We start from the raw sequence: 24,334 nt of genomic DNA, 5'->3' as shown, positions 1-24,334 counted from the left end.
TAGAGCTGATAGAGAACCTGAAGAAATATGGATGGAGGTTCATGACATTGTACAGGAGGCATGATCAAGACCATCCCCAAGAAGAAGAAATGCAAAAAGGCAAAAGGGTTGTCTGAGGAGGCCTTACAAATAGCTGTGAGAAGAAGAGACTTGGAAGGCAAAGGAGAAAAGGAAAGATATACCTATTTGAATGCAGAGTTCCAAAGAATAGCAAGGAGAGATAAGAAAGCCTTCCTCAGTGATCAGTGCAAAGAAATAGAGGAAGACAACAGAATGGGAAAGACTAGAGATCTCTTTAAGAAAATTAGATATACCAAGGGAACATTTTGTGCAAAGATGGGCACAATAAAGGACAGAAATGGTATGAACCTAACAGAAGCAGAAGATATTAAGAAGAACTATACACAAAAGATCTTCATGACCCAGATAGCCACGATGGTGTGGTAATTCACCTAGAGCCAGACATCCTAGAATGTGAAGTCAAGTGGGCCTTAGGAAGCATTACTACGAGCAAAACTAGTGAAGGTGATGGAATTCCAGTTGAGTTATTTCAAATCCTAAAAGATGATGCTGTGAAAGTGCTGCAGTCAATATGCCAGCAAATTTGGAAAACTCAGCGGTGGCCACAGGACTGGAAAAAGTCAGTTTTCATTCCAATTCCAAAGAAAGACAATGCCAAAGAATGTTCAAATTACTTCTCAATTGCACTCATCTCACACGCTAGCAAAGTAATGCTCAAAATTCTTCAAGGCAGGCTTCAATACTATATGAACCATGAACTTCCAGATGGTCAAGCTGAATTCTGAGAAGGCAGAGGAGCCACAGATCAAATTGCCAACATCGGTTGGATCATCGGAAAAGCAAGAGATTTTCAGAAAAACATGTACTTCTGCTTTATTTTCCACACCAAAGCCTTTGACTATATGGATCACAACAAACTGTGGGAAATTCTTAAAGAGATGAGAATAGCAGTGCACAAAAGTGCTGCACTCAATATGCCTGCAAATATGGAAAACTCAGCAGTGGCCACAGGACTGGAAAAGGTCAGTTTTCATTCCAATCCCAAAGAAAGGCAATGCCAAAGAATGCTCAAACTACCGCACAATTGCACTCATCTCACACGCTAGTAAAGTAATGCTCAAAATTCTCCAAGCCAGGCTTCAGCAATATGTGAACCGTGAACTTCCTGATGTTCAAGCTGGTTTTAGAGAAGGCAGAGGAACCAGAGATCAAATTGCCAACATCCGCTGGATCGTGGAAAAAGCAAGAGAGTTCCAGAAAAACATCTATTTCTGCTTTATTGACTATGCCAAAGCCTTTGACTGTGTGGATCACAATAAACTGGAAAAATCTGAAAGAGATGGGAATACCAGACCACCTGATCTGCCTTTTGAGAAATCTGTATGCAGGTCAGGAAGCAACAGTTAGAACTGGACATGGAACAATAGACTGGTTCCAAATAGGAAAAGGAGTAGGTCAAGGCTGTATATTGTCACCCTGCTTATTTAATTTCTATGCAGAGTACATCATGAGAAACACTGGACTGGAAGAAGCACAAGCTGGAATCAAGATTGCCGGGACTAATATCAATAACCTCAGATATGCAGATGACACCACCCTTATGGCAGAAAGTAAAGAGAAACTCAAAAGCCTCTTGATGAAAGTGAAAGTGGAGAGTGAAAAAGTTGGCTTAAAGCTCAACATTCAGAAAACAAAGATCATGGCATCTGGTCCCATCACTTCATGGGAAATAGATGGGGAAACAGTGGAAACAGTGTCAGACTTTATTTTTTTTGGCTCCGTAATCACTGCAGATGGTAACTGCAGCCATGAAATTAAAAGACGCTTACTCCTTGGAAGGAAAGTTATGACCAACCTAGACAGCATATTGAAAAGCAGAGACATTACTTTGCCAACAAAGGTTCATCTAGTCAAGGCTATGGTTTTTCCTGTGGTCATGTATGGATGTGAGAGTTGGACTGTGAAGAAGGCTGAGCACCGAAGAATTGATGCTTTTGAACTGTTGTCTTGGAGAAGATTCTTAAGAGTCCCTTGGACTGCAAGGAGATCCAACCAGTCCGTTCTGAAGGAGATCAGCCCTGGGATTTCTTTAGAAGGACTGATGCTAAAGCTGAAACTCCAGTACTTTGGCCACCTCATGCGAAGAGTTGACTCATTGGAAAAGACTCTGATGCTGGGAGGGATTGGGGGCAGGAGGAGAAGGGGACGACAGAGGATGAGATGGCTGGATGGCATCACTGACTTGATGGACATGAGTCTGGGTGAACTCCGGGAGTTGGTGATGGACAGGGAGGCCTGGCGTGCTGCGTTTCATGGGGTTGCAAAGAGTTGGACACAACTGGATGACTGAACTGAACTATCTGCTTCCTGAGTAATCTGTGTGCAGGTCAAGGAGCAACAGTTAGAACTGGACATTGAACAATAGACTGGTTCCAAATTGGGAAAGGTTATGTCAAGGCTGTATATTGTCACCCTGCTTATTTAACTTATATGCAGAGTACATCATGCTAACTGCTGGGCTGGATGAAGCACAAGCTGGAATCAAGATTGCTGGGAGAAATACCAATAACCTCAGATATGCAGATGACACCACTGTTATGGCAGAAAGCGAAGAACTAAAGAGCCTCTTGTTGAAAGTAAAAGAGGAGAGTGAAAAAGTTGGCTTAAAACTCAACATTCAGAAAATAAGATCATGGCATCTAGTCCCATCACTTCATGGCAAATAGATTGTTAAGATTTTGGCTTCCTGTACTGAACAAGCTTTCAAACAAAATTTTACAGTGCATTGGAAGATGGCCATTTGTTTACAAAGATGTTGAAGTTTTCAGTTTCACAAATGTTTAATACCCTTTATTATTCACTTTTATTTTCTTGAGTGAATTTTAATTATAAAATATGTAACTAAGTAGCATAACATTGTTTCCATGTTTAGTTAAAGCTTATACATAAATGTAATTTGGTTTGGCACTTTACAGATAGACAATAAGATGATTAAGAACATTGAAACAATTAAATAATTGAAACATGAAAATGAATTTCCTTCCTGTACCTCATCCTGTTTTTTGTACAACTTTTTGATTTCTGCAACCTTCAATTTGGGTAATTTTTTTTTCTCTTTTCATTTGAGTGAAATTAAAAGGATGTGGGGTTTCTTTTAATCTCCCACACACTAAACTCCGTGATTTCTTTTCCATTAGCAATGTTTTATCTAATGAATGTTTGGGGTCTAATTATCATGTGGTCTATCATCACTTCAACATTATAGAAGGTTATATCACAGGGTTAAATCACAAAGTGGGTTAATGATCGATGACTGTTATTTGACTTTCATAAGAATTAGTCAGCAGTAAGAAACTTATATCACTCATCTTGGAGTAAAATTCACTGAAGAATGAACTAAACTTTATCAATGCCTTTATTATTAAATAATTATATCTGCTTATATTTGTTCTAAACACTGATATATTTGGTGACCTCTATGGAAATTATGTTACAGAGCTCAGTATAAAAAGGATTTTTAATGAATGAATGAAAGAAGTGGGTCCATGATGTGATGACTTATTAAGTCTGTGTATCTTCTCAGCTCTGACACAAACTTAGAATATATAGTCTCTCAGTTCAATCTACATCAGAATCCAAAGTAAAGAACCCTCTCTCTTTCCTTATTTTCATCTTCACCTACCTACAGATATTGTCGAAGTGATTCTTTCTTTTATCCTACCTGCCTGAAAACAATTCCTTATTTTTTGTTGGCCTGCTCAGTTTTTTGCCATATTACATCGTTCATCTGTATCCTTACTGAATTTTATTATTTCCATGGCTTTTATTCCCAGTCGCTGAAGTTTTTAAAAGGAGCATTGAGTGCTTACAGCTGTGCTTCTTCCAGCACAAAATTCAAATCTGGTGACCAAATTGTTTTTCTAGGATTGAAGTTCTAAATAGGCAGTCAGAATTTCACATGGACTATTACAGGAAATGTTCAAGTACATTTTTTTTCTTAAACTGGTACCTTGTTTTAAAAACATATTTTTTAAAGTAGAGGTGCAGATATAATTTTCTTTCATATGTTTTCTTCTTCTCAGGAAATATTTCATAACACTAACCAATGCAGGATTCACAGATGGAGTAACATATGGGCGTATCTAAGATAGTATCTAAAAGGATATCTGAAAAGATATCTAAGATGTCAGCACTTGAATCAAGGCTCCATAAGGCTGGCATTTTTCTCTGTCTAATGGTTGTTATCCCCGGTGCCTAGAATAGTGCCTGGCACATAATAGATGCTCATTAAGCAGTTTCAGAATTTACTTGTTGTTTAGTCGCTAAGTTGTATCCCACTCTTTGTGACCCTATGAACTGTAGCCTGCCAGGTGCCTCTAACCCTGGGATTTTCCAGGCAAGAACACTGGAGTGGGTTGCCATTTCTTTCTCCAGGGAATCGTCCCAACCTAGGGATTGAACCTTTGTCTCCTGTGTCTCCTACAATGCAGGCGGGTTCAATAAATGGATTGAATCAATATATTCCATTAAATATTTTCAGGAAACTATCTTTTGATTGTAATGAAATTTAAAATACTTTTTATTAGATGGTGTATCAGTAGACATACTTTATTATATTTTAATTTAATTTTTGTTTTATATTGGAATATAGTTGATTTGCAGTGTTGTATTAGTTTCAGTTATACAGAAAAGTAATTGCTATGCATATACATATATCCTTTTTTTTTTTCAGATTCTTTTCCCATGTAGGTTATTACAGGATATTGAGTAGAGTTCCAAGTATTATACAGTAGAGCCTTGTTGGTTGGTTAGCTATTTTATATGTAGTAGTGTGTATATGTCAGAGAAGGCAATTGCACCCGACTCCAGTACTCTTGCCTGGAAAATCCCATGGATGGAGGAGCCTGGTAGGCTGCAGTCCATGGGGTCACTAAGAGTTGGACACGACTGAGCGACTTCACTTTCACTTTTCACTTTCATGCATTGGAGAAGGAAATGGCAACCCACTCCAGTGTTCTTGCCTGGAGGATTCCAGGGACAGGGGAGCCTGGTGGGCTGCCGTCTGTGGGGTCACAGAGAGTCGAACATGACTGAAGTGACTTAGCAGCAGCAGCAGCAGTGTGTATATGTTAATCTCAAACTCCTATTTTATCCCTCTCCCATTCCCCACCTTTCCTGTTTGGTAAATATAAATTTGTTTTTGAAGTCTGTTGAGCCTCTTTTTGTTTTCTAAATATGTTCATTTTATCTTTGTGTGTGTGTGTGTGTGTGTTTTCTTAAGTTTTTCTATAGTTACAGTCAAGATAGTTTCTATAGATTATTTTATATTTCTCTGTGAAATATCAATAATATCTTTCTGTAGGTACTTATACTTTTCAAAACAATCCAAACAGAAAATATGAAATTATTCCTCAGATAAAAAGCATTTGTCTTCTTATATGTTTTTTCAGAAGAGCTGATAGAGTATTTGAAAAATCAATAGATTTGATATTGGTGATCTTAAATGTGCAATGCTTTAGAGGGAGAAAAAAATATGTGGAAGTATTTAGAAGCTGTAAAATCCCACAAGAATATTTTTATTCTTACCTTTTTTCAGAGACTGTGTTTAAACTTATATTTCAGTATCAGAACTTATCAAAAACTCATTATAAGAGATACACGGATTAATTCCCAGACTCTCTTCCTCATTGCCCATCATGGCTTCCACACAGTTGATGGCACATGGACCTACGTTATGGAAAGCGGCCATATTTCAAAGGGCTCTTTCATCAAGGTTTTATTGTTTATATACTATTTCATACCAATGTGCTAATTTTTAATATTATGGAAGTAAATAGTTTATCTAATGTCCCATATCTGTTTCACCTCAAACCAGAACAACCAGAGAGATATAAGTATGAATCCCAGTTTTCTCACTTACCTTCTACCTGATCTGTACTTTTATCATTTGTAAAATGAGAATATCTGTCTTTCATTGTTGTAAGGAATAAAATAGATAAAGTAAAAGTTGCTCAGCCATGTCTGACTCTTTCAACCCTGTGGACTCTTCAGTCCATGGAATTCTCCAGGCCAGACTACTGGAGTGGATAGCCTTTTCCTTCTCCAGGGGATCTTCCCAACCCAGTGATTGAACCCAGGTCTCCTGCATTGCAGGTGGATTCTTTACCAGCTGAGCCACCAGGGAAGCCCCAAAATAGATAAATGTATCCTTAAAAAAAAACAAAAAACACTATAGAACTATATGGGACTTTCATCACTGTGATCTCGAGTTGACATGGGAACCCAACCATGCATACATTCTGAATAAATATTAGATTAAATCTTGTAATTTTAAAAGGCAATAAACAGACACATCGCGGTCTTTAGAAAGAGAATCCCCAGGTGTCAAGTGTGAAGACATATCTGAAAACCAAAAGAATTAATGGGAGCTAAAGAACTAAGCTCATGGACTTCTGAATAGATACGCATCTAATGACTTTGGTTGTAATACCTGAGAGGAATGGCTTGTTGAGACTGCAGGCCTTTTAGGAATTGGAGCTGAACTGTAAAGATAAAGTAACCTGGAATTGATCCTATTAATAAAATCTTTAAGCAACAAATAACAAACAAAAAACTACCCTGGCTTAGAGATATAGCATAGACTCAGAGTAGTCAGTAAGGGCTCATTAGGTCATTTAATTGTAATGAGTAAATTAAAAGTCCCAGCAGAAATCAGAATCCTGTCTGTGTTATGTATGTGTGAGGGGTGGTGGCCTTAAATTTGAACTCTCTAAAATTTGCCACAAGTGTAAAAACTGAGTGAAGAAATTAACTTCCAAAACTGATGCAGAACTGGTGAAACCTGTAAGGACTCCAGGAAAGACCAACCAGCAACCTTTGTTTATGGCTACCTCTGTTTGCCCGATCACTTAATACTTTGGCTTAGGAGAGCCATGTTCAGACTTCACATAGCACAGAAGGAAAAAAAAAGCAGAATGAGAATGTATCAGCAGCTAGAAGAAATGGAATTAATACTTTAGGAACCATGCATAGAAACTGATCTGAATGAAATCTAAAATGTTATATATATATATATATATATATATATATATATATATATCTTCAAATATTGAAAAGAAGGCCAGAACAGGATTTTATGAAAAAGAAAAAATGATCTGAAATTTGGATATATAATCATTGAAGTAAAAATCACTATGGATGAGTAAAACATCAGCTTTAAATATACCTAAATGAGATAATTGATAGCCAGATATGTAATATAATGTATGCCATAGAGGAGACAATAAATATTAATTCCCTTCCCTTTCTTTCCTCTAAGTAGTAAGACTCTCTTCATCTACTGTTTTTATTGTTGGCACATAATGAGATGAGTATGAACTCCATTTTTACTTTACTTTGACTCTACCTGTATTCAAAAGCAGAGACATTACTTTGCCAACAAAGGTCCGTCTAGTCAAGGCTATGGTTTTTTCCCGTGGTCATGTATGGATGTGAGAGTTGGACTGTGAAGAAAGCTGAGTGCCGAAGAATTGATGCTTTTGACCTGTGGTGTTGGAGAAGACTCTTGAGAGTCCCTTGGACTGCAAGGAGATCCAACCAGTCTGTTCTGAAGGAGATCAGCCCTGGGATTTCTTTGGAAGGAATGATGCTAAAGCTGAAACCCCAGTACTTTGGCCACCTCATGAGAAGAGTTGACTCATTGGAAAAGACTCTGAAGCTGGGAGGGATTGGGGGCAGGAGGAGAAGGGGACGACAGAGGATGAGATGGTTGGATGGCATCACTGACTCGATGGACGTGAGTCTGAGTGAACTTCGGGAGTTGGTGATGGACAGGGAGGCCTGGCGTGCTGCGATTCATGGGGTCGCAAAGAGTCAGACACGACTGAGCGACTGAACTGAGATGAACTGATGTGAGTGAGAAATAGACTATAGACTATTTAGTCTCTTTAATAATTGAGTCAAGGAAGAAGGATGTTTTAAAATACTGAGTTTATTAGTCATTATAGAAAATGCTTTCTTCTGCTATGACCTTGGAGCAGGTACACAAGATGGTTGTTTCTGTGGTGATTTATAATCTTTGTATTTCATCTGAGGACAGAGAAAGAATGCAAGGAGTCTAATGAGATTTGAGAGTAAATGTATTTATCAAAAATTGCTAGTTCAGTTAAGAGGTATAATTTGACTTAAAAATGTGTGCTGTGGGCATTGATTTTATTTTTGTTTAAATTTCTGTTGCTTAATAATAAATTAGTAGCAACAGGTAAATATATCTTTTCTTATGTTTAGAAATTTATTTTCAAATAAGACTTTTTATTACTCTTTCTCACAGTTTGTGAATCAAATATTTCCCAAGAAGCTGATGACATGGCAATGGAAAAAGAGAAATATGTTGATGAACTGAGAAAAGCATTGGTGTCAGGAGCAGGACCAACTGACACATACAAGTTTAATTTTTCTAAAGAGTCTCATCACTTCTCCTTTGAGAAAAACTTGAAAGATGTTTCAGTAAGTAAATCTTTCCATAATGTTGTAAGTGGTAAAATGTCAGAGAGTACTTATGGAGAAATTATTTATGTAACTAGCATATTACTCCCAAAACACCTCAGAAACAAGAGTTTGAAAAGTACTTGGAAAAATGCTTCAAAGTTAGTCATTAAATGCTTTACATTCATGAATTGTGAAAAATAATTATTGTAAAGTATATTTCATTTTTAGTGTTTTAAAACTAAGTTGTATTAAGATAATTACATGAATGAGCAGTTTTGAAAAATGGCGTCAGAAGTTTTAGATCATGAGACAGGCTTATTGAAATGAATTTGGGGAACTACTGATTTTAGAGAAAGAAAATAATATATTTTTCTTTGAATATTTAACAATTATGACCTATTTTCTTCTTTATTAAAATGTACTTGCAAATACAAAATGATATAGTTAGGTAGAGTAAGTTATATGTTTATAAATTGAGGTATTTTATTTACATTCTCAAAATTAGAAGTATTAAAATAGAAGGAAATAACTTTCAACCCAACCTTTTCAAAGCTTGCAAGCTGTACAGACAAGGAATCTGCTATTTGTTCTGTTTGATTTATACATCAGTTCAAATCAAAATTTATTTATGAGAAGTGTACTACTTACTGTTTGTATATCTTAATTCATTTTAGTATAACTAGAGGTTGAATTATTTGTTTTTTGTCAGTCATTTATCAATCAGATATTAGATCTATACTGCTGCTGCTGCTGCTAAGTCGCTTCAGTCGTGTCCGACTCTGTGCGACCCCATAGACGGCAGCCCATCAGGCTGCACCGTCCCTGGGATTCTCCAGGCAAGAACATTGGAGTGGGTTGCCATTTCCTTCTCCAATGCATGAAAGTGAAAAGTCAAAGTGAAGTCGCTTAGTCGTTCCCGACTCTTAGCAACCCCATGGACTGGAGCCTACCACGCTCCTCCGTCCATGGGATTTTCCAGGCAAGAGTACTGGAGTGGGGTGCCATTGCCTTCTCTGTTTAGATCTATAGTAGAAGAAAAAGAGGGACATCTTTACTACATTAAGTTTAAAGACAGTTATTGACAGTTTGTACTGGAACTAAGCTGAGTTTAAAAAATTCTTTTTAAAAAACTCTTTAATTCAGAATGATTAAAGGGATTTCACCAATTAGAGAAACATTTGAAGCAACAGATGGAATCATTACTTTGAAATATATATTATCCTATATAGAATAATGCAGAGAGCCTGGCTTTAGTAATTATTTCTATTTAGAAAATATATACTTATTGTACTCAACTGCCAATTTATGTAAATTTCAATATGTTGAGGTCCTTAAAAATGATAATTTAAAATAGGGTAAGTAATGTTTGAAATGTCTAGTAAAATTTCATTATTTGTCACAAAATATTCTTTCCTGTGGCTTAAATACAATCAAGTGGTGTTATATACTATAGGACTGCGGACTGTTTCTTCTAATATTTTGAAGCAGATCATTGTCAAATTGGGAGTAATGCCTTTTCCCATTAGACAAACATTTGTATGTAATGATTAACATTATTTCATGCAGTTTCTGGTTTTCAACTGTTTTGTGTACACTGATGCATAATAAATTAAAAGTGTGAGAAGTACCTTTTGGTACTTGAAAGGGTTTTAGTATCTTTGACATGATGAAAAGGAAGATTTGGTCCATTGGGCATGGATGGAGTATTTGCCATGCTTGGCGATACATCTGATCTTGGTGCCTATGTGAAGAAAGTCATCATGACTTAAGTCCTGTACAACTGGCTTAGTATGTGTCAGACTCAAAAACTGTGACAATAATCCTGAAAGATAGTTTGTGTACTACCCCCAAATTAATCAACTCTATCAGAGCCAAAGCCTTGAAACACTAACTTTTCAACAGGTTTTCTTAAAAAAGTAGAAACAGAGTAAGAAATTCTTAGTAATGCAGAAGAGTGTAGGTTGCCAAATGCTCATGCCCTGAAGCACTATGGTGCAGCTTAGATAGCTGCTGCTGCTAAGTCGCTTCAGTCCTCTCCAACTCTGTGTGACCCCATAGATGGCAGCCCACCAGGCTCCTCCGTCCATGGGATTTTCCAGGCAAGAGGACTGGAGTGGGTTGCCCTACCTCATTATTTATTATTTTACCTATGAGGGAAAAAAAAAAAAAAGGCTACTTCTCAGAACAGTTTGACGAGGAGGAGTTTTTGACTTGACTTACTTGAGAGATATTTTTGGATATGTCTGAATGAGGTAAAACTTTGAGTATGAGGTTCTGCAGTCAGCTTCATGGATGCCGATGAAATTCACAAGTTTATTTGGCCGAACTCCCATGGGAATCTTGTAGTGCTTTCGGATGTGCTTCTGTGGATTGAATTTCAGAGTGACAGTATCTTGTAAATTCATTTGTTGGCAAAAATATGCAGACGATTGGAAACATGGCAGAATACTTTTTAAAGCTGATTTTGCTTTAGATGACCTAAATATGTAAAAGGTATTTATAATCCTTTCCTTGATGACACAGACATCTGATTGTTGCCAAAAATAACCTCCTATACTTACAAGATAAGAATGAACATAGATTCAACTCAAAACCTTATAGTGAATTCTGTTGTTGACATAAGGTTACTCTCCCAAAGAATATTCCATGAGTTCTAAGTATATTTGCTATTAGTTTCATACCTAGTAGAGTCAGGATTTGGGGGCATTTGTTGCCATAAATTCAACAAATGGAGCTGTGGCTGCGCGGGCACAGGAGGGCCTAGAGGAGCTATCGCACATTGAAGGTCAGGAAGGGCTGCAGTGAGGAGATACCCCTCCTCCAAGGTAAGGAGCAGCAGCTGCACTTTGCTGGAGCAGCTGTAAAGGGATACCCCACGCCCAAGGTAAGAGAAACCCAAGTAAGACGGTAGGTGTTGCAAGAGGGCATCAGAGGGCAGACACACTGAAACCATACTCACAGAAAACTAGTCAATCTAATCACCCTAGGACCACAGCCTTGTCTAATTCAATGAAACTAAGCCATGCCCATGGGGCAACCCAAGATGGGAGGGTCATGGTGGAGAGATCTGACAGAATGTGGTCCACTGGAGAAGGGAATGGCAAACCACTTCAGTATTCTTGCCTTGAGAACCCCATGAACAGTATGAAAAGGCAAAATGATAGGATACTGAAAGAGGAACTCCCCAGGTCAGTAGGTGCCCAATATGCTACTGGAGATCAGTGGAGAAATAACTCCAGAAAGAATGAAGGGATGGAGCCAAAGCAAAAACAATACCCAGCTGTGGATGTGACTGGTGATAGAAGCAAGGTCCGATGCTGTAAAGAGCAATATTGCATAGGAACCTGGAATGTCAGGTTCCATGAATCAAGGCAAATTGGAAGTGGTCAAACAAGAGATGGCAAGAGTGAATGTCAACATTCTAGGAATCAGCGAACTCAAATGGACTGGAATGGGTGAATTTAACTCAGATGACCATTATATCTACTACTGCAGGCAGGAATGCCTCAGAAGAAATGGAGTGGCCATCATGGTCAACAAAAGAGTCTGAAATGCAGTACTTGATGCAATCTCAAAAACGACAGAATGATCTCTGTTTGTTTCCAAGGCAAACCATTCAATATCACAGTAATCCAAGTCTATGCCCCAACCAGTAACGCTGAAGAAGCTGAAGTTGAACGGTTCTATGAAGACCTACAAGACCTTTTAGAACTAATACCCAAAAAAGATGTCCTTTTCATTATAGAGGACTGGAATGCAAAAGTAGGAATTGAAGAAACACCTGGAGTAACAGGCAAATTTGGCCTTGGAATACGGAATGAAGCAGGGCAAAGAGTAATAGAGTTTCCCCAAGAAAATGCACTGGTCATAACAAACACCCTCTTCCAACAACACAAGAGAAGACTCTATACATGGACATCACCAGATGGTCAACACCGAAATCAGATTGATTATATTCTTTGCAGCCAAAGATGGAGAAGCTGTATACAGTCAGCAAAAACAAGACCAGGAGCTGACTGTGGCTCAGACCATGAACTCCTTATTGCCAAATTCAGACTTAAAGTGAAGAAAGTAGGCAAAACCACTAGACCATTCAGGTATGATCTAAATCAAATTCCTTATGATTATACAGTGGAAGTGAGAAATAGATTTAAGGGCCTAGATCTGATAGATAGAGTGCCTGATGAACTATGGAATGAGGTTCATGACATTGTACAGGAGACAGGGAGCAAGACCATCCTGAAGGAAAAGAAATGCAAAAAAGCAAAATGGCTTTCGGGGGAGGCCTTACAAATAGCTGTGAAAGGAAGAGAAGCGAAAAGTAAAGGAGAAAAGGAATGATATAAACATCTGAATATAGAGTTCCAAAGAATAGCAAGAAGAGATAAGAAAGCCTTCTTCAGCGATCAAGGCAAAGAAATAGAGGAAAACAACAGAATGGGAAAGACTAGAGATCTCTTCAAGAAAATTAGAGATACCAAGGGAACATTTCATGCAAAGAGGGGCTCGATAAAGGACAGAAATTGTATGGACCTAACAGAAGCAGAAGATATTAAGAAGAGGTGGCAAGAATACACAGAAGAACTGTACAAAAAAGATCTTAACGACCCAGATAATCATGATGGTGTAATCACTGACCTAGAGCCAGACATCCTGGAATGTGAAGTCAAGTGGGCCTTAGAAAGCATCACTACGAACAAAGCTAGTAGAAGTGATGGAATTCCAGTTGAGCTATTTCAAATCCTGAAAGATGATGCTGTGAAAGTGCTGCACTCAATATGCCAGCAAATTTGGAAAACTCAGCAGTGGCCACAGGACTGGAAAAGGTCAGTTTTCTTTCCAATCCCAAAGAAAGGCAACGCCAAAGAATGCTCAAAGTACCGCACAATTGTACTCATCTCACATGCTAGTAAAGTAATGCTCAAAATTCTCCAAGCCAGGCTTCAGCAATATGTGAACCGTGAACTTCCTGATGTTCTAGCAGGTTTTAGAAAAGGCAGAGGAACCAGAGATCAAATTGCCAACATCCGCTGGATCATGGAAAAAGCAAGAGAGTTCCAGAAAAACATCTATTTCTGCTTTATTGACTATGCCAAAGCCTTTGACTGTGTGGATCACAATAAACTGTGGAAAATTCTGAAAGAGATGGGGATACCAGACCACCTGATCTGCCTCTTGAGAAATGTGTATACAGGTCAGGAAGCTACAGTTAGAACTGGACATGGAACAACAGACTGGTTCCAAATAGGAAAAGGAGTACATCAAGGCTGTATATTGTCACCCTGCTTATTTAACTTATATGCAGAGTACATCATGAGAAACGCTGGACTGGAAGAAACACAAGCTGGAGTTAAGATTGCCGGGAGAAATATCAATAACCTCAGATATGCAGATGACACCACCCTTATGGCAGAAAGTAAAGAGAAACTGAAAAGCCTCTTGATGAAAGTGAAAGTGGAGAGTGAAAAAGTTGACTTAAAGCTCAACATTCAGAAAACGAACATCATGGCATCTGGTCCCATCACTTCATGGCAAATAGATGGGGAAACAGTGGAAGCAGTGTCAGACTTTATTTTTTTTGGCTCCGTAATCACTGCAGATGGTAACTGCAGCCATGAAATTAAAAGACGCTTACTCCTTGGAAGGAAAGGTATGACCAACCCAGATAGCATATTCAAAAGCAGAGATGTTACTTTGCCAACAAAGGTCCGTCTAGTCAAGGCTGTGGTTTTTCCTGTGGTCATGTATGGATGTGAGAGTTGGACTGTGAAGAAGGCTGAGCACCGAAGAATTGATGCTTTTGAACTGTGGTGTTGGAGAAGACTCTTGAGAGTCCCTTGGACTGCAAGGAGATCCAACCAGTCCATTCTGAAGGAGATCAGCCCTAGGATTTCTTTGGAAGGAATGATGCTAAAGCTGAAACTCCAGTACTTTGGTCACCTCATGCGAAGAGTTGACTCATTGGAAAAGACTCTGATGCTGGGAGGGATTGGGGGCAGGAGGAGAAGGGGACGACAGAGGATGAGATGGCTGGCTGGCATCACTGACTCAATGGACTTGAGTTTGAGTGAACTTTGGGAGTTCGTGATGGACAGGGAGGCCTGGCGTGCTGCGGTTCATGGGGTCGCAAAGAGTCAGACATGACTTAGCAACTGAACTGAACTGAACTGTTGCCATAAATTCAGGAAGTTTTATATGTGTAATTCTGTGTTGGAGATCACTGCATAATTTGAACATTTTGAGTATTCAAGTCACATAAGACTTACTTGAATTTACCTTTGTGTCAAATTTTCTTTGTTTTTCTATTTTTAAAAAGGAAATAACTAGTAGTTTTTATATTAAAGAAGAACTGATTCTTTTTGAAATATTGCCTTGTGTTTTATCAGTGAAAGAATTGTCAATTTCCAAACCAATGAAATATTTAGTATGTATAATGTGTAAGTTGATGTTTATATACAGTTTTGTCGAAAGGAATGGGTCCATTATTTTTACAAGGTTGCTTTGCTCTTATTGACTTTTCCTTACACATGACATAGATTTTTAATTTTAGCTTAATTCTCATTGGGATAAATGTTGTATGGCCAGTTGAACATTTGTTTTCTATACAGTGCAAACTTCTGGAACTCTCCCTACCCCATTACCAGGACACTTCAGTTGGCTATAGATTGTTCTGGATGAAACATAATCTAGTACAAGCATTCAGAATTCATTATCTCTTACTATAAGTACTGTTGCCCACTCAGGAGATTATTCATGTACTTCGTGTCGTTGTTTTCCCTCTGCTTTTCCCAGTTCATACAGATTTTGCAATATATACTTTATCATGAAAATACTGCATCCTAATTAAAAATATCTTCTTTTTTCTATTTCATAATTTGTTCCTTCAGAAAATGTTTTCATTCATGAGCCATTTAGAAAAAGACCTAATTATTTTTGATAAGAATAACCTTGGTCTCATGATTTAGATTGTTTATATATCTTTTTTCTCAACTATAAAACTTTGAGGTGATTTCTTTGATTCATGGCAGGTCATCTATCATACCATAGTTTTATATTTCTAAAAATAGTCCTAATAAAGGAAAGCCATGAAAGTTGAAGGAACATTAAACATGATCAACACATGCACATTACAAACATAAACATGAAAATTGGCTTTACGTCTCTTTTAGAAAAGAAGAAAAATCTTAAATTTTGTATATAGAATATAACTTTGAAATTAAAAAAAAGAACTTAATAAAGTTAATTTGCATTTTCTTTCCCTTTCTCTCCCTTGCCCCCATTATCAGATACTGGCCTTGGATACAGTTAGATTGAAAATTTGATGACTTAAATAGCATGGCAGATTCTTTTCTTTGATGTTATGATCCAAATAGGCAGGTCTGAATTAATACATTAGTTTTATGATGTGGAGGCTCAAGCTTCTGTAATCATGTTGCTTTTCCCTTTTTACAAAGAAGTTTTTAATCTCATAGTCATGGTTATTCTCACCTTTTAGGCAGCAAGAAAGGTGCCTCACAAGAGAAAGTAAAGCACATGTGCATTTTCTTTATGACCTCTATACTAGTGTTGCATGCACTACTTTAGCTAGCATCCCATTGTCCAAAACTAAGTCACATGGCTTCACCTAGCTGCAGAGGAATCTGTGAAGTGTGCTCTTCAGCTGTGTCCTATGGCCAGAAGTTTTCATTACTGTGTAAAAAAAGGGAAGGTGGATGTTGAGGGACAGTTAGGAATCTCTGCATGTTAATGTTTAGGAGAGATTGAACTGTCATTCAGTCATTTAGAAGGATTCACTTTTATTGTTACAGGAGTCTTTCTTTAGTATTTTCATTGCAAATAATGTTTCAGTTGTTTGAAAAATGTTGCAACATACAGTAAGGTATGTATGTACAGTAAGGTTAGTTTGTATCTTCCTATATGTCATAACTTTTCTTTTTTAAGTGGAAAATGCATTCTAAGTTCAACAGACCTCCCTACATTTAACTTACATTTCTCAGGTATATACAAATGAAGTAAAATAAGTTATCCCAAAGTAGTCAAAGTTGTTTTTTAAAGACAGCAGCCCCAAATCCTGTATTATTGCCATGTGTCCCTGTGGTTTGGAGAACTTTGAAATCAAATGGATATTTCCAGATGAAATATCAGAATTGAAGCCTTTGTTATGGTACTCTGCCAAGGACTTTGTCAAAAATAGTAATGATTTTCAGGTTTGTGGGAGTATGGGTTGCAAATGTGTTGCTTTAATGCCTCAAAAATAAATTGTAGTATTTATTTCCATGATAAAAGTATTTTTATACATCTGCCATTTTTTTTTTATTAAACATTTTATAATTCTTGACCTTTTGAAATGTGGGAACTAAATTAGTTATGTAAGTGGTGCAGAAATCCTGTTCAAAGTATATGTTTTGTAGTTTAACCATACAAAAGACTTCAAATTATTATACAGTTTTGTCTTTGAGAACTTATTCTCTTTTTCTTGTTTCATATTGCTCTGCTTTGATTTAAAATGTTTTCTTCTTTTATAAGAAACATCTCAAAGTCATTATATTTTAATTTTTTCAATTATTCCAGGATTTTTTAAACAAGCTTAGTAAAAACAAGAGTCTGAAGTAGCATGTGAAAACTGCTCCAAGAGAACTTTTGAGTATTAATAATGTTAATATTTGCTTATTACTTTTCAGTTAACACGGACTCTCACTTCATCATGTGACCTTGGCATTGTCACTGTTTGTATTTGAGGAAACAGTTGCTAAAAGCATAAGCAAGTTCCTAAGGAAAGTGGAGGTAGTAAGTTAGGTAGGGTGGAATCCAGGACTCTGTCAAAGTCAATTAAAATCTTTTTTTTTATTTAGTTGTAATGTACAATGGCACCCTACTCCAGTACTCTTGCCTGGAAAATCCCATGAACGGAGGAGCCTGGTAGGCTGCAGTCCATGGCGTCGCTAAGAGTCGGAAACGACTGAGCAACTTCACTTTCGCTTTTCACTTTGATGCATTGGAGAAGTGGCAACCCACTTCAGTATTCTTGGCTGGAGAATCCCAGGGACAGAGGAGCCTAGTGGGCTGCCGTCTATGGGGTCACACAGAGTTGGACACAACTGAAGCGACTTAGCAGCAGCAATGTACATATAATATACTGTACCTGTGTAAGATGCAAAGTTTTCATCACTCTAGGCAGTTCCTTTGTGCCTCTTTAAAGTCAGTCCCCAACCTACCATCTTTCCTTCTCAATCCTGCTTATTTTCTAGGCTCCAAACAGCCATTAAACTATTCTTTGTCACTTTAGATTAGTTTTACTTGTTTTAGAATTTCATGTAAATGCAACTGGACAGTATGTACTCTTTCATATAACTTTATTTACATAGTATAATGTTTTTGAGATTCATCATTATGTGTTGTGTTTCGTCAATTCATTTTTTTTGACTACTGATAGTATTCCATTGAATGGATATACCATATCCACTTTTTGATGAATAGTTTGTGGGTGGTTTCCGGTTGTGGATTATTGTGAATAAAGCACTTATATACATTCATATATAAATCTTTTTATGGTTATATTTTAAAAATTGCTGTATTAAGATATAATGTACATATTGGAAGTGGACATTTTGAGAAATTTTAAAATATGTACGTACCCAGAAACAGTCATCACAGTGAACACATCCTCATTCGTCCCACAGTTTTTTTGTATACCTTTGTAATCTTCCCCACCATCTCCTGATTTAGTCTTCAGGCAACCACTCAGAGTTTTCTGTAAGGTTCTATAGTTTTCTTCCCCTCCATATCTCCTGATTTAGTCCTCAGACAACCACTTATAGTTTTCTATCACTGTAGGTTATTTTTACATTTTCTAGAGTTTTACATAAATGTAACCCTATAGTAGGTACCTTGAAGCATAATCAGGTCTTGCTTCATGTATTTTGAATCTTCATTATAAAGTGCAAAACATTAAGGTTTGTCATGTCCCTGTGATGATTTGACCCTTTTATCATTTTGAAATGACCCTGTAGCTGTTAAAATTATTTGATCTAAAATATACTTCTGGCTTTCTTTTGGTAGGAGTTAGCATGACATATCTTTTTCCATCCTTCTTCTTTTGCCTGTTTTATCTTTATTTAAATTGTATTTCTTTTAAGAAACATATGGTTGGATTTTGCCTTTTTAATCCAGTCTGGAAATCTCTGATTTTAATTGGGGTGTTTAAGGTATTTATATTTCATATGCTTATTAATGATCGTTTTAAAATATGCTGTCTCTTTTTGTTCCACCTTTATTTCCTTATTTCACTTAATGTGTCTTTTTTTAGACCACTTACATATATTTTCATAATATAGTTTCTTCTTTTTGGTTGGATTATAACTCATTTTTATGCATTTTAGTGCTTGCTTTAAACTTCGTAGGGCTTCCCTTGTGGCTCAGCTGGTAAAGAATCTGCCTGCAAGGCAGGAGACCTGGGTTCGATCCCTGGGTTGGGAAGATCCCCTGGAGAAGGGTAAGGCTACTCACTCCAGTATTCTGGCCTAGAGAATTCCATGGACCATATAGTCGATGGGGTCGCAAAGAGTTGGACACAACTGAGTGACTTTCACTTAGAGTTTATAGCATATATCTTTACCTCATCACTGTCTACCTTGAAGTGATATACTACTTTTCAGATAGTTTAAAATTCCTCGTAGCAACATATATTTTATGCACACACACATACACACACACCATACATCCATTTTTCCTCTCCTGGACTTCATGTTATTTTGGTCATGTGATTTCACTTCCATATATGTGATAAACCTTGCAATATATTGTAATTATTTTTGTTTTTAACAGTCAATTAACTTTAAAAATTTATTTTGAAATAATTTTAGACTCACGAAAAGTTTCAAAAATAATACATAGAATTCAGTATACCTTGCTCCTGGGTTTCCCAATGATAACAATATAGCCATAGTATATTATTTAAAGCAGGAAATTGACATTGGCACAATATCATTAACCAAACTACAGACCTTACACAGATTTTGTTAGTGTTTACAAGTAATTTTTTTTGGTTTTTTGGTTTTTTATGTGTTTCTGTGTTTTTTTGTTTTGTTTTGTTTTTTGTTTTTCGTGTTTATAGTTAAATGAATTTTATTGCATAAAATTAAAAGACGCTTACTCCTTGAAAGGAAAGTTATGTCCAACCTAGATAGCATATTGTAAAGCAGAGACATTACTTTGCCAACAAAGGTCTGTCTAGTCAAGGCTATGGTTTTTCCTGTGGTCATGTATGGATGTGAGAGTTGGACTGTGAAGGAGGCTGAGTGCTGAAGAATTGATGCTTTTGAACTGTGGTGTTGGAGAAGACTCTCGAGAGTCCCTTGGACTGCAAGGAGATCCAACCAGTCCATTCTGAAGGAGATCAGCCCTGGGATTTCTTTGGAAGGAATGATGCTAAAGCTGAAACCCCAGTACTTTGGCCACCTCATGTGAAGGGTTGACTCATTGGAAAAGACTCTGATGCTGGGAGGGATTGGGGGCAGGAGGAGAAGGGGACGACAGAGGATGAGATGGCTGGATGGCATCACTGACTCGATGGACGTGAGTCTGAGTGAACTCTGGGAGTTGGTGATGGACAGGGAGGCCTGGCGTGCTGTGATTCATGGGGTCGCAAAGAGTCGGACATGACTGAGCGACTGAACTGAACTGAACTGATGGATTCATGTAACCACTACCATAGTAAGGATACAAAACTGTTCTATTATCACAAAGAAACCTCTTCATTCCTTTGTATTACCCCTTTATAGTCATACTCTCCAGTGTAACCCACGGCATCTTATTTTCTGTTCTTCATCACTGAGCTTTTGACATTTTGAGAATATTAATTAATAAAATCAAACAGTAGGTAGCCTTTTGAGATTAGCTTGTTTTACCCCACTGAGTATAATGCCCTTGAGATACATTCAAGTTATTGCAAATATCACTGATTTATTTTTATTTAGTCCATTGTATGACTGTACTGGTTTGTTTATCCATTGAATGACTTAAGAACATTTGTGTTATTTCCACTTTTTGGCAATTACAAAGCTGCTTTAAACATGCATGCATAGGTTTCTGTGTGGATATACATCTTTGTTCTCTAGAACAGAGACTGGCAACTACATCCTGTAAATCAGCTGCCCATTTTGGTAAATGAACTTTTACTGGGACATAAAAATGCCCATTTGTTTGTGCATTGTCTGTGACTGCTTTTGTGCTGTAATGCTGAATGGCTGCAACAGAGACATTATGATATGTAATGACCAAGAAGTTTACTTTTGTCCTATTAGAAAGAGTTTGCTGATCTCTGCTCTAAGGTAGGTATAAAAGATTGTGAATACAGGATTGTATGATAAATATATGTGTTTACCTTTATAAAGAAACTGGTAACCTGTTTTCCGAAGTGGGTGATCCATTTTACGTTCATGCCTGAAATGTATGAAAGATCCATCTTCTTTCTACACTTGGTGTTGTCAGTATTTTTTATTTTAGCCATTTAATAGGCATATTATCGTATCTTATTGTGGCTTTAATTTCTGTGTCCTTAATGGCTAAGGATGTTGTCTTCATGTGTTTATTTGACACCTGTAAATTGTTCTTGGTGAAATGTCTTTTCAGATTTTACCCATGTCTTTAGTTGGATTGTTTTTATTTATCAGATATGTGATTTGAAAATATCTTCTTCTAGTCTATCACCGGTCTGTTCATTTTATTAATAGGGTCTTATCAGGGCTTCCCTGAGAGCTCAGTTGGTAAAGAATCCACCTGCAATGCAGGAGACCCCAGTTCAATTCCTGAGTTGGTAAGATCCCCTGGAGAAAGGATAGGCTACCCACTCCAGTATTCTTGGGTTTCCTTTGTGGCTCAGCTGGTAAAGAATCCACTTGCAATGCAGGAAACATGAGTTTGATCCCCTGGAGAAGGGAAAGGCTGCCCACTCCAGTATTCTGGCCTGGAGAATTCCATGGGCTGTCTAGTCCATGGGATTGCAAAGAGTTGGACATGACCGAGCGAGTTTCACTTTTGTAGAGCTAAAGTTCTTATTTTTGATAAAGTCCAGTTTGTGGATTTTTTCTTTCCTTTTATGGAGTATTCTTTTGGTGTTATGTCTAAGGACACTTCATCTAACCCTAGGTCATGAAGATTTTCTTTTAAAACAGTTTTATAGTTTCATGTTTTACATTTAGAGCTATGATCTATTTTGAGTTATTTTCCTTCAGTTTGCCCGTAATTTTCTTGGATATGAATGTCCGATTGAACTAACCATTCATTGAAGAGACTCTCCTTTCTCTATTGAATTGCTTTTGCACCTTTATTAAAAATCATTGGCTGTACTTGTGTGGGTCTGATTTTTGGCTCTGTATTGTTTCATGAACCTATGGGTATATTCTTCCACCAGTACCACACTGTCTTAAATACAGTAGCTACATTATAAAGCTTAACACTGGGTTTTGTGATTCTCCCAACTTCATTCTTTTTTTCAATATTGTTTTAGATGATTTAGTTATTGTGCCTTTGAAAATTAATTTTAAAAGCATTCTATTTACAAAAAAACAATTGAGTCTTCTAGTCCATAAACAGATTTTTTTTTTTAGGTTTTCCTTGATATCTTTTATCAGTATTTTAGTGTTTAGTACACAGATCTTTTCATGTGCCTGTTGGCCATTTGTATGTCCTCTTTGGAGAAATGTCTGTTCAGGTCTTTAGCCCAATTTTTGAGTGACCTATTTGTTTTGATGCTGCTAAGCTAGTGACTATACTTTTATACTTTAAAATTTCACTACTAAAACAGTTTATAGCCTGCTGCACCTATACAACCCATTCTGGACATGTTACTGTCACACTGCCTGACTACCTGATTTGAATCTCAGATGGATGTGCTAATACCTGATTTAATGAATTAGGATATAGGTATGTGTGTATACCTTTTTTAGGACACTTCTCTTAACAGGTACTTTATAAATATGCATTGTTATTAATTATTTACTTGGCTATCTCTTCTATTATACAGTAAACTCCTTGAAGGCAGTGACCATGTCCTAACTGAGTTTGAAATTCCAGCAAATCTGGATATTTTGGGGGTGGCCTTTTGTTGAGAGGAAGTGTGGCATAATGGAAAGAACTTTAAATCTTGTCTTTAGTCTTCTATCTATTTCTATTTATTTTGGATTCAGCAAGTCATTTGTCTTTAATGATGAAAAATAGTTCAAATAGGTTTATAATGAGAACTCCCAGATTTTATGATTGTGGGCACTAAGATTGATGTGTGTGTACAAATTCCTTGTAAATTGTGAATTGGTATAGTGTGAGGCCTGTCCTGAGAGACCACTGAGTTGATGCCTTGTTCAGAAGGGTCTCCAGCATATACTTCTGATATTATCTGTAAATGAGTTTATACACATTGTTTTAGCAGACATTTTTTATGCTAGTTTCAAATTGTATCCCATCTCAAGTTATACCATTTAAAACATACTATAAATAACATCAATTTAAATATGTCAGTGCAATTTTTGTAATCTTTATTTCTGTCAATGTATGTAGAGATTAAAAAGTAGGAGTGACTTAGAATTTCCTTGACCTCGGAGAGCCTTGTTAAACAGATGTCTTTGTTATACTGTTTACTCTTTCAGATAAAGTTTATTGGAGGATCCAAGCTTTGTTTTCTTTGTTGACTTTTCTAGTATAGTAACATATGTTGATGAAAACTGGCCACATAGTATAATCTTTATTCAAAACTGAAAGTATACAAAAAAGTAGTTTTAAAAAAAGATATACTGTTATAATAATTAAAGGCTAATTGCTTTTTTTGTGCAACTTCTGGGGAGAATGTGATACTTCTGGCTACATGATCCAAAACCAGTGCAAGAGTGGAGATATGCCCATTTTGACTAGAACCATAACAGTGGATTATAATGGTATTTTCACTAATTTGTTATGCTTCTTGGTCATTTTATATCTTTTGACAGCTATTTTTTTAACTCTTTAATTTTAGACTTACAGAGAAAGTGGCAAAAATACTAAGAAGAATTCCTGTATATCGTTTACTCTGTATTGTCTAATATTCAGAAAGCTTAGAAAAGAAAGCGAAGTCGCTCAGTTGTGTCTGATTCTTTGCGACCCCATGGACTGTAGCCTGCCACACTCCTCCGTCCATGGGATTTTCCAGGCAAGAATACTGGAGTGGGTTGCTATTGTCTTCTCCAGGGGATCTTTCTGACCCCGTGTTAGAACCCTGGCCTCCCACATTGCCAGCAGACTCTACCCTCTGAGCCACCAGGGAAGCCCTAATCAACTAAGACCCAGCATATAATCATAGTACAATTATTAACAACTAGAATGTTAACACTGAAATGATAATATACAGATCTTATTTGATGCTTTTGAACTGTGGTGTTGGAGAAGACTCTTGAGAGTCCCTTGGACTGCAAGGAGATCCAACCAGTCCATCCTAAAGGAGATCAGTCCTGGGTGTTCATTAGTAGGACTGATGTTGAAGCTAACACTCCAATACTTTGGCCACCTGATGCGAAGAGCTGACTCATTTGCAAGACCCTGATGCTGGGAAAGATTGAGGGCAGGAGGAGAAGGGGACGACAGAGGATGAGATGGCTGGATCGTATCACCGACTCAATGGACATGGGTTTGGGTGAACTCCGGGAGCTGGTGATGGACAGGGAGGCCTGGAGTGCTGCCGTTCATGGGATCGTAAAGAGTTGGACACGACTGAGCAACTGAACTGAACTGAAAGCTGTTTATGCTCTTCCATTTATTTTTTCAATTATTTATTTATATGCATATGTACTGTCATGCGTAT

General features: G+C 37.2%; 1 protein-coding gene across 8 annotated transcripts in view; it reads left to right on the top strand.

Annotated features, from left to right (window-relative positions):
* The window catches only part of XRCC4 (X-ray repair cross complementing 4), a 304,283-nt gene that overhangs the window by 32,433 nt on the left and 247,516 nt on the right, over positions 1-24,334 (top strand). For all 8 annotated transcript variants that reach the window (XM_025292255.2, XM_044947333.1, XM_025292256.2 and 5 more), the window contains exon 3: positions 8,351-8,526. In XM_025292255.2, the coding sequence (XP_025148040.1) occupies positions 8,351-8,526 (176 nt within the window). The remainder of the gene's footprint in view (positions 1-8,350; positions 8,527-24,334) is intronic.

The sequence above is a fragment of the Bubalus bubalis genome, chromosome 9 (genome assembly GCF_019923935.1).
Source record: "Bubalus bubalis isolate 160015118507 breed Murrah chromosome 9, NDDB_SH_1, whole genome shotgun sequence".
Classification (NCBI taxonomy): Eukaryota; Metazoa; Chordata; class Mammalia; order Artiodactyla; family Bovidae; genus Bubalus; species Bubalus bubalis.
Note: the sequence above shows the minus strand (reverse complement) of the source record. Positions and strands in the feature narration are given on the sequence as shown.